General features: G+C 34.5%; 1 protein-coding gene across 1 annotated transcript; it reads left to right on the forward strand.

Annotated features, from left to right (window-relative positions):
• Positions 1–444: 444 nt before the first annotated feature.
• Positions 445–11598, forward strand: LOC129433834 (ras-related protein Rab-8B). The gene is made up of 7 exons (XM_055192532.2): positions 445–770; positions 4877–4937; positions 5655–5715; positions 5801–5878; positions 5981–6070; positions 6269–6385; positions 9101–11598. Exons 1-7 carry the CDS (start codon positions 647–649, stop codon positions 9191–9193), a joined length of 624 nt encoding a protein of 207 aa, XP_055048507.1. The 5' UTR covers positions 445–646; the 3' UTR covers positions 9194–11598.
• Positions 11599–11882: the final 284 nt, after the last annotated feature.

Consider the following 11882-nt stretch of genomic DNA (forward strand, 5'->3'; position numbering starts at 1 on the left):
ATTTTAATATATATATCTTTAAATATGAATTGTATAATTTTAATTTATTAAATAATAATAATAATAATCACGATATGATAAATTTATACTGAAATTTCGAATAGGCCCAAACATGAATTTCTTTGGAATGTTAGTTTATCCAGCAGGATCTTATCTGATTCATTCCTAGGATCAAAGGGATTCTCTGAGATCAAGTTTTGTCAACTTAATCCTGGGTGAGTCTACTGATGACAACATTAGAAAGTCTACTTTAACTACCACACCATTTTAAAAGGATTTTTGTGAGAGCTCCTTCAAAGCAAAATTAATTTGTAAACCATTAAGAGAGCAGCACATACTGTAGCGAAGTAAATCCATAGCAACATTTCTAAACATATTCAAACAAACAGTTCCCCTGACGTTAACATACCTTTCCTGTCACAACTGAAGTATTTGATATGCAAAACTACTGTGCAGTACCTTCACGGGTAAATATTTGACCACAATGTCCTCCTGGAAACTACACAGGCCAATCACGCACAAGATATAAACGTGACGTCGCGCGTCGAGGCCCCGCCTCCGCTTCAGAACGTAATGATTTTTGTGTCAGTATGAACAAGGGAAACCGCGCACGCTGATAACCGTAGAGGAAATACCGGCTTGGTAAATGGCGAAGACTTACGATTACCTGTTCAAACTCTTGCTCATAGGAGACAGCGGAGTGGGGAAGACATGTCTCCTCTTCAGATTTAGCGAGGACGCCTTTAACACCACCTTTATCTCCACAATCGGTCAGTTCACCGGTAATCTGGGCAGAAGGTATTGCATGGGGTCCCGTTATACGCAAGGACAATAGTGTCCTAATGGTCAGATCTATTCGTATTTGTGTTGGTTTCATTTGCATCGATAAAGTACATTAGAAAACTGTTTTATTTCAATCCACGTGTTTATTTCAAACATCTGTATATATATATATATTTAGAAATGCATAGGCCTTTGAGCAAAATAATTTGTTTGGCTTGCTTATTTTATATAAATTATAAACTATGCAATTTATGCATTGTACACATACAACAGAATGTGCCTAAAACGATAGATGATAGATAGATAGATAGATAGATAGATAGATAGATAGATAGATAGATGATAGATAGATAGATAGATAGATAGATAGATAGATAGATAGATAGATAGATAGATAGATAGATAGATGTTTCTGAAGGTGAGTCATATTTTGCTGACCTCAGCTGAGTCTACTTTTAACTTGTCAAACCTTGTTTAGTAGCCTAATGGCTTAACAAGTTCATACTGGACTTCACATAATACATAAGTTCTGTATTGGGTTATATGCTTTGACATGGTACTGTTAGAAGAGAGGGGAGTTTTCATATTGAAAGCGTTGACAGCAAGTTGTTGGTTATAACCAGATGTTGTTTGCCAATTGATGACAGTTTTTTTGTTTGAGAATGAAAGGCAAGGTGAATGCACATTTATTACAATAGCAGATCATTAAATTTTAACTATATATGCATGCAGGGCAAAGAAGTTTTGTTGGGGCTTGCTTTAATACACTACAACAAATAGGTCTTGATTTGTGTATGTGTGTGTGTGAATGTATTTCGAGTCCTCTTGCACAGAGCACAGAGACTTTAGTCATTTCCTTTGTCACTTTTTCCATCTGATTTAAACATCACCACCCCCACAGTCGTCTTTGTTTGCGATGTTGTCTTGCAACGTTGGTCTGTGGGTCTCAGAGTTTGCAACTCATCACCCACGTGCATTTGTGTAAAAAAAAGTAACCACACAGCGATACTGTCATATATTTCAAATCATTGCAAGTTTTTTGGCAACATCAGAACATCAGAGTGGTGAAGAGAAGTACAGTTCCTTTGGTTAGGGTCAAAACTGTCGTCTCATAGTACAGTACACTTGACCGTGAACACAGAGGGCTGTTCTGTTTGAAAATGCATCATGGTCTCGTGACATTTACTCAGTTTATCTCAGCATTCTTCCGCCAATGCATTTGACTGGCATTTGTTGCTTGTGCCAGGACGTCCATGACCCCAGTTGTGACCACTCTGCATGCACTTCGCTCTACACTGTCTTACTTCCTGTCACTCTGTGTGTGTGTGTGTGTGTGTGTGTGTGTGTGTGTGTGTGTGTGTGTGTGTGTTTCAGCATTGTAATATTGCTTACAGGAATACTTTACCTGAAAATTATTATGCTTATTATTTATTCACCCTTGGTTATTTCCAATCCATTCCAAACCTGTTCTGGTGAATGCAAAAATTAATTATTAATACTCTTTAAAGTGAGTTGGCTAACAAGCTTCAAAAGCCCATTGAAAGTAGTACATACACTGTAAAATTGCTGTAATTATGCAGCTGTTTGCCAATTGCCAGTAACTTACTGTAGATTTAAAATAAATGTTATTTAAGTGACAACAGTTCTCTCAAAGTTAAATGAACATTAAAGTTTACAAGTCTTTGTCTTTACAGAATAAAACTATAAAATAACAGCCTCAGAAATCCTTATTACCTCATAACCTTTTTCTGTTGTATTCCTTCATATTTTGGTTCCCAGAATGCTTTGCATGAGGGTATTTTAGTTTTTTTTGTGAAAAAAAAACTGTTAATGTTTAATGTTCATTTAACTTTGAACAAACTGTAAATAACATACATTAAAATCTACAGTAAGTTACTGGAAAACAGTTGCCAGCAATATTGTAATTTCTACAGAAAGTTTTCACAGTGTATGAGTTGTGAACTATATTTCAAGTCTCCTGTCGCCATGGGATGACAAAAATCGAAGTCTTTACTTTTGATGATAGATGTTTCTATGCATAGGTGAGTTTACGCAGTTGACATTGTGGCATAGTTTCCTTCTGCTCTCCAATTTAAAAAAAAAATCTTCACCATTAAATTTAGACAAATAGCATTTTTACATGTTGTATGTGATAATGGGGAGCTCATCTGTTTCGTTTGACAATTGTGAAACCAGCTGAGAAGTGACATACTTCGTAGCCCATTACAGACCGTCGCTGCGTCCGAAAGCGTGTACTAGGGCTGTCACGATTATGAAATTTGGCTGGCGATCAAAGGTCTAATAAATTGTGACGATTAATTGCCTGTTTAGGGCTTTGACGATTATGTTTTATTGCTTTGACATTTAATTCTTATAATTTTTTTGGTTTGTTCATGAAATAATTTTCACACATTGTTGTGATTTATTTAAAGTAGTGGCTGCAAAAAAATCAAATCCTTACAGATCCTTAAGAATATCATCCTTCACTTTCCTAAATTTGAAATTGGTGATTTGGCAATGTATGTCTTACCTGACAGTTCAAACTGCTTATCAAAGTTTTGCAGCATTTCTTTAAATGCTGTTTTTTTTCATTGTATTGAATGGCTTTGCAATGTATTGCGTTACATTGTGAGTTAAAGGCGGGGTGCGTGATTTCTGAAAGCTAATGTTGACATTTGAATCACCTAAACAAACATGCCCCTACTCCAATAAAATCTGGACCTTCTTTTGATAGACCCGCCCCACACATACGCAATCCAGGCAACGATGTCCGTTAGTAGACACGCCCCTTACCGCTGATTGGCTACAAGTGTGTTTTGGTACTCGGCCCGACTCCCTTTTCCAAAGTGTTTTTCAAAAATCATGCACCCGCTTTTAAGGAGTGCCATCTCGTTTATACATGCGCTTCAGCTCCCCCTTGTGGTTTTAGAGAGATGTGCAATCATCGCGGTGATGTGAAATCATCGCAATGAGGTCAAACAATTGCGACGAGACGATTATTTAATCATTGTGACAGCCCTACCGTCTACTTCATACTATATAGTATGGAAGTAGGCGGTTTCAGACGCAGCGTGTGTTTGTGTTTTTTCTATAAATATGTGACCCTGCCTGTAAAAACCCAACTAATATTCTTTTTTATGATGTAGTGTTTTCTACATACATGTAAAACCATCATACATAATACAAAGAATATTCTGTAAAAAAAGATATCTTTAACATTAGTTCAAAATTTAATGCTCCTCAAAATTAGATTATTAGACTTTAACCTGGATTTCACATATCACATATACATATTGTATGTGCCTATATAGCATTTGGAGAGCCACACCCTGATTATATATTAAGAGTATTGAGTGTCTTTTTTAACAGTTGTAACAAAATCTCAATGGCACACATTCTGTTTATGTTGTAAATCAGTCTAAAATTTCATCCATCATTTGTTTGATTGTTTTCTTTTGAACCATAACCTTATAATGTAAGAAATTTGAGGTGCATCCAAGACAGACAAGATGGCTTGTTATAGCAGGAAAGCACCTATCTCTCCATAGCATAAATAGCCATGACATGACATTGCAGATGTTTTTTATCCAAAGTTACTTACAAATGAGGAAGCATTTTAATAAGCAATTATCAGTTTATGGCGTTCAACTGTTTTTTTTTTAATTTTCCCTGCTGGCTACATAAAAAGTTATTTTTTAATAGGGTTGCGTAACGATTAATCGAGACTAATCGTTTTCAGAATAAAAGTTTTTGTTAACATCATATATGTGTGTGTGTACCATGTATAATAATTATGTGTATATATAAATACACACACATGCATGTATAATCTTAAGAAAAAAATATATTAAGTATTATAGATTCAATATTATATATAATATAAAATTTATATACACATGTAAATACTTTTTAAATATCTACATGTGTGTGTATTTATTCATACATAATTATTATACACAGTGCACCTACATATATGATGTAAACAAAAACTTTTATTTTGCAAACAATTATTCACGATTAATTGTTGCAGCTCTATTATTTAATATAATTAGACAAAAAGTTTAAACTCATTACTCATTTTCTCTCTCACCAGGAATTGATTTCAAAATCAGAACGATTGAGCTAAACGGAAAGAGAATCAAACTCCAGATATGGTAAGTATTTGTTTGTAATATGTTACTTTTGATAGATTTTTTAACATTTTTAATTGCAAAAAGCTAATGAGTTAAAATTTAAAGATATTCAAAACCCAACCCAGTCATTTTTGTGATTTATTGTTTTCTACATGTAAAGTACATTCTGTGAAAATATAACCTTGAAATCTTTAATATTGACTGAGTAAGTTCCTGTCAAAGATTGAAATCAATGCAAACTAAACTAAGCGCCTAATCTCAGACTCGGTTTCACAGACAGGGTCACAAATATCATTAATATCTAAATCACATTAACATTTTGAATGGTGAATTTTTGTAGGGAGTTTCATGTGAACTGAAAAGTGTATGTTTGCCTCTGATGATGTTTGTAAATGTCCTTGGTTCTTCTTTTGTCAAGAATGTTAAGAAGGAAATGACCTCAAACACTATGCCTGAACTTCCTGTTAGCGGTCATAATGGTGACCCACCCTGTCCAGCACTTAGTTGACTAATGAATGATGAGACGTGCTGTGTTGTACATACGTGGCACTGCTCTTTATCTGCATGCACTACAGGATGTTTATTTAAAAACTTAGGAAAGGGCTTTGGGTGGGATTCACTGTAAATGAAGTGTTGAGGTTGTGCAGGGTAATATAGGAAGGAAAGAATGAGGTGAGGATGCATTTTTCTGTGTCACCGGAGCCGTGGGCCAATATTAATGAAGGATTGGTTTAACAGGGACACAGCAGGACAGGAAAGATTTAGGACTATCACCACTGCATACTACAGGGGCGCTATGGTAAGTCTATATAAATTTTACACTTAAAATATTTATTAATGTATTGTTTTTAAGCACATTTCATGTTCCTCTGCCGACTTTTCAGGGTATTATGTTGGTGTATGATATCACCAGTGAAAAATCATTTGAGAACATAAAAAACTGGATTCGTAATATTGAGGAGGTAAATTGCAACAATGGCAGTATGCTAATAACCCTTTGAAATGTTTCAAATGAATCAGGGGAAAATGATTTTTACTGTGTAATTTTATTGTGTTCTTTTCAGCACGCATCATCTGACGTTGAGAGGATGATTCTCGGAAACAAGTGTGACATGAACGACAAAAGACAAGTGTCTAAAGAGAGAGGAGAGAAAGTGAGACTTCTGTTAAATTATTATTTCAACATCCTAATTTTGTTGCATGAACATTTTTACCTGATTTATAATTTTAACTGGATTTTAAATGTGATGCGATATTGCATATCATTTTAAAAATCGTTTCTTTGTTCGCTTTAAGATGAAATTTATTATAGTGTGAGATTTTAGTGGTGAAACTGTTATTTTTGTTTTTAGTTGGCGATTGATTACGGGATCAAGTTCTTGGAAACAAGTGCAAAAACAAGCGTAAATGTAGAGGAATCTTTTATCACCCTCGCCAGAGACATTATGGCCCGACTTAACAAAAAAATGGTAAGTGAGATTTTGCCAACTGTATCTTATAAAACTTGGGCCCCGTTTACATGACAATTTCAGCCATAAACGCGAATGTTTTTATGCGCGTTGGCTGTTAGTATACATGACAACAGCGCTTTGGATGTCCTGAAAATGCAAACTTTTGATAACGGGTTTGAAAGTGCATGTTTTTGATAACTACCTAAATGTGAATCTGTGATATCTGTGCCGTCACGCGCATGTGTTAGTTCAGTCTATAGGCATGCGCTAGTATAACCAAAACAACAATGGTGATCTACAGGACTTTGTTTGTTAACACTTCTCCAACAAAGTTGACAAAATTTTGGCGCTACTGGCCTGGCATACGTAATGCAGCGGATTTATTCGTATTTTCGTATCAGTGTAAACGCAGATCTTTTTGAAAGCGTTGTCGTCTGTACATACAAATCTTCATAAGCGCAAATGACGCAAAACAATTGTTGTCATTAGGGCTGTCACAATTATGACATTTGGGTGACGGTTAATTGTCTAATATATTGTGACGATGGCGATTAATTGCCTGTTTTGGGACTTTGCCAATTATAATGATTAATTGCCTGTTATAGAACTTTGACATTTAATTCTCATACATTTTTTGTTTGTTCATGAAATAATTTTTTACACATTGTTGCAATTATTTAAATTAAATATTTTGCAAGGTTTACTTGGCAGTAAATATTACTACACATAACACATATTTAAAAGTGTTTATTTAATGAATATATCTTTCAAAAACTGAAAATTCTTTATTAGAAATAAACACAATAAAGTGTCTGAAAAATAACTGAAAAAAAAAATGCAATCAAAATAAACTTGACTATACCAAAACAGACCTTAAATAGTAGCGAATCCTACTAAGGTCATATTAGTACTGGACCACATGTCTGTAGTGCCTGCAAAAAAATCTATTCCTTACACATCCTTGAGAACAGCATTTTTCACTTCCCTAAATTTGGAATTGCTGTTTTGGAAATGTATGTTTTACCTGGCAGTTCATACTGCTTATCAAAGTTTTGCAGCATTTCTTTAAATGCTGTTTTTTCCACTGAATGTATCATTCTTTGCAATGTATCACGTTACACTTTCAGTTAAGGGGCGCCATCAGATACTGTCTCGTTTATACAGGCACTGCAGCTCCCCCTTGTGTTTTTTAAAGAGATGTGCAGTCATTGCGGTGATCTGAAATGATTGTGATGAGGTCAAACAATCACGATGAGATTATTATTTAATCATTGTCAGATACCGTCTCGTTTATACATGCGCTTCAGCTCCCCCTTGTGTTTTTTAGAGAGATGTGCAATTATTGCGGTGATCTAAAATCATCGCGATGAGGTCAAACAATCACGATGAGACAATTATTTAATTATTGTGGCAGCCCTAGTTGTCATGTAAACACACCCTTAGTTTTCAGGGCATGGATGCTGATTGGTCAATAGCCATGCTTTATACACATTAAAGCACATATAAAAGTTCTTCACATAGCTGCTCTTAGCATCACTGTGCAGTACCAATCATCTGATTGTTATTTTTGTTGAATAGCATTGTTATGTTAATGTTTACATGTCAGGGTATATTTATTTTAATAGAAGAAGGATATTTAATGTTTAAAGGAATATTCCATTTTCTTAAAAGAAAAATCCAGATAATGTATTCACCACCATGTCATCCAAAATGTTGATGTCTTTCTTTGTTCAGTCGAGAAGAAATTATGTTTTTTGAGGAAAACATTGCAGGATTTTTCTCATTTTAATGCACTTTAATAGACACTAACAATTAACACTTAACTCAACACGTAACAGTTTTTTTCAACCGAGTTTCAAAGGACTATAAACAATCCCAAACGAGGCATAAGTGTCTTATCTAGCAAAGCGATTGTCATTTTTGACAAGAAAAATAACAAATATACATTTTTAAAGCACAACTTCTCATCTAGATCTGGTCGTGATGCGCCAGGTGACCCCACGCAATCCGTCATGACGTCAAGAGGTCACAGAAGACGAACGCAAAACTCCGCCCCAGTGTTTACAAGTGTGTTGAAAGGGGACCGTTCCTACGTTGTTGTATGTCAACTGATACTAATTAATGTCATTGTGTCAGTTTATTGTTTAAAATGGTCCGCAAATGTGCGTTTTATATATGTAACACGTGACCTCCCTACGTCACTACGCATTTACGTTAGATCACGCTGGACCGGACCTAGACGAAAAGTTGTGGTTTAAAAGAGCATATTTTTTAATTTTCTTGTCAAAAATGACAATGTTTCGCTAGATAAGACCCTTATGCCTCGTTTGGGATTGTTTATAGTCCTTTCAAACTCTGTTGAAAAAAACTGTTAAGTGTTAATTGTTGGTGTCTATTAAAGTCCATTAAAATGAGAAAAATCCTGCAATGTTTTCCTCAAAAAACATAATTTCTTCTCGACTGAACAAAGAAAGACATCAACATTTTGGATGGCATGGTTGTGAGTAAATTATCTGGATTTTTCTTTTAAGAAAATTGAATATTTCTTTAACCTAAAAATGTTTAGTAATCATTTGTGCTCTTATAATACGTTAACAGTGCACTTTAGCTATACTTATATATTTACAGTATAGCATTGCATGTTTACCTTATTGTTTAAATAAAGTCATTAAAGCTTGTTCTTCAGGTTTGTATAATTTGTTTATCTCTTATATCTGTGTCTGTATTTACCAGAATGATGGTGGTCATACAGATGGTGGGGGACCGGTAAAGATCTCAGAAAAACGCTCCAAAAAGCACAGCATCTTCAAATGTTCTCTGCTGTAACTCTCGAGTGCAGCGTTCACTCGATGTGACTTGGTGACAACCACAAACGCTCTGCTGGTATAATGTATCACATGAGCCACTGCAAAGAGCCACAATTTCAGGCTCGAGGGCAGACTGAGCTTCCAGTTTCCAAGCCCCTAAAGTCAAGATGAAACAAAGAGGAACGGTGGAGTTTTGAGATATTTGGTTGCTTCACTGTGGTAGAGTGGTAATACGAAACGTTTCCTTTGTCGTGTGGTGATAATCGTGAAAATGTGTTGGTTCATTTCAAAAGATAACGAATGGTTTTGTCTTGATATGTTTTTGGAAACATACTGCATATGCTGTCTTAAAGAAAATTGCTGCTGAAAGCTTAGATCATAACATTTATATGTATTAGTAAAAGTTTGAGTATTTCATGTGTTTGTATGATAGATCTTTCTGTTTTTATACAGCATATACTTACATAAGTTTAAAAAATGCAATTTTTGGAACGCCTGTAGGTTTAAAGCACTTTACATGTGTTTTCAATGAGCTCTCGTCACAGGCACATGTCCATGTATAGCACATACAGACGTCAGTACATCCACTGGAAGGTTTAAAGATAGCACATGATGGTCGCAGTAAAACATCTCCAGGTCCCACTGTCAAAAATAAAGGTACAAAGCTGTCACTGGGGCAGTACCCTTTAAAAAAGGTCCTAATATGTACCATTTAGGTACAAATATGTATCTTTGAACTGCCAATATGTACCTTTGAAGTACTAATATGCACTTTTTGGGTACAAAGGTGTACCTTTTTGAAAGTGTACTGTCCCAGTGACATCTTTTGTACCTTATGTAACACACAAAATCATATTTGAACTTGGGATCTGTGTGTAAAGCCATTGTAAAGTATAAAAAACCACTTGGGTTTTACAAACAGACAGCATTTTGAATCCAACATGACACGGATTTGTGCAAATTATGTAAATATCTTATCAATCGAAACCTGTTAACATTTTTTCAGAGGTGTGATGATGAAACTGAGATAAAAAGATCCTTATTTAGCAGTGTTAGAATTAATATATTCATTTGATAAGTAATCTGAGGATAATTTAAAGACAGGCTGTTGGTTTTGTGCAAGCAAGTATTTAGGGCTGCATAACGATTAATCACGACTAATCGTTTTTTAGAATAAAAGTTTTTGTTTACATCATATATATGTGTGTACTGTGTATAATAATTATGTATATACAAATACACACATGCATGTATCATTTTCAGAAAAAAAATTAAATAATATAACTTAAATATTTATATAAATGATGATGTAGACAAGAACTTTTGTTTTGCAAACGATTGGTCGCGATTGATCGTTATACAGCCCTACAAGTATGGAAAGAAGAAACATTGAATATGGGGATGGTTGTTGTGTCTGTTACCTATTATAATTTTTTGCACTTCAATGAATATTGTATTAAAGTCACGAAAGCATGCTTATAAACAGTAATTTGCAGAATAACTGCCTCCTAAGTGTATAATTCCAGGTACATTTGGTGTCCAAAGTCATTATTTTCAGCTATGCGAGACATTTTTTACAGATAATGTTCAATTGTTATGGGCTGTAACATCCGTGATTTATGAAAATGACTACAAAATTATTAAAAGAATTAAAAATATAATGACTTTGGACACCAAATGTACCTGCAATTATATACTGTAATCACCTATAAGATGATGTTTTTATTTGATTTTTTTCACTTTTGCAAAATGAGTTCAATGTATAAGTGATTTTTTTTTACTGTTTATATAAATTACATCACCCGAGGCTCTTAAAAGAAATGTGCAGTTGCCAAAAAATTTATTTTCTCATACAGTCAACTTATCTGTTTCAAAAGACACTGGATGGCGCTGTTGCCTTTGACACTTGTCATAACTGCACTATTGTTTTCAAATGTACATTTTGGTTATCTAATGATTACCTCAGAAGAGGGCGTACGGTAAAGGTGACAACCTCCTAAAAGAGTTACAGCAATAAAAGCCCCCATTTGGGAATTCTTTCTTCCAACTATTTGTGCTGATATTGGGAATAGTAATGCCTTGGATCCATTAATCTGAGTTGGACTGTTTGAATCCATGTTAAAGAATGTACTGATGATCACGTACCTTGACTAATGTAGCATATATCATGCATACCACTGACATTCAGATGGGACCATTGTTACGCATGTATGTTTCTTTTATATTTATGACCTTATTTGTAAGACATAACATTGTGTTACTGGACTCTATACATGTAAAGAAACGCCACTATACATTTGTTTAAAGATTGTGTTAACAGCATAAAAAAAAGAAAACGTGAACAAGACTTTATACTGTAGTGTGGTTTTATTAACTGTAACATTTTATACTACATGTAACCAAAGTAAAAGCTGTCTAATGTCATATTGACCGTCTCTTTCCCTGTAGTATTCTTCAAACTTAACTTTTTTGTAATTCATCATCCACAACAGCAGATGGTGCTGTTATACAGCTTTAGCCCCAAAAATACAAATCGCACCTCTCAACCAGATATTGCTAATAATCTGCTATACATGCTGCTACAAAAACCTGTTGAGGTAGTCACATTTCATCCTTTCATTTTGCATAGACTTACTTTTTGCTTGTATATTGTGATTAACAATTGTTACATAGTTGACCATTGCTACTACGTTCTTCATATGTTACAT

The sequence above is a fragment of the Misgurnus anguillicaudatus genome, chromosome 6, assembly GCF_027580225.2.
Source record: "Misgurnus anguillicaudatus chromosome 6, ASM2758022v2, whole genome shotgun sequence".
Lineage (NCBI taxonomy): Eukaryota > Metazoa > Chordata > Actinopteri > Cypriniformes > Cobitidae > Misgurnus > Misgurnus anguillicaudatus.

What these genes read in the sequence shown, in the direction of transcription:
- LOC129433834 (XM_055192532.2), top strand. Translation starts at nt 647, where the DNA reads ATGGCGAAGACTTACGATTACCTGTTCAAACTCTTGCTCATAGGAGAC. An exon ending in CACCTTTATCTCCACAATCG is followed by an intron (nt 771 to 4,876) that starts GTCAGTTCACCG and finishes CTCTCTCACCAG; the next exon opens with GAATTGATTTCAAAATCAGA. An exon ending in CCCGACTTAACAAAAAAATG is followed by an intron (nt 6,386 to 9,100) that starts GTAAGTGAGATT and finishes TGTATTTACCAG; the next exon opens with AATGATGGTGGTCATACAGA.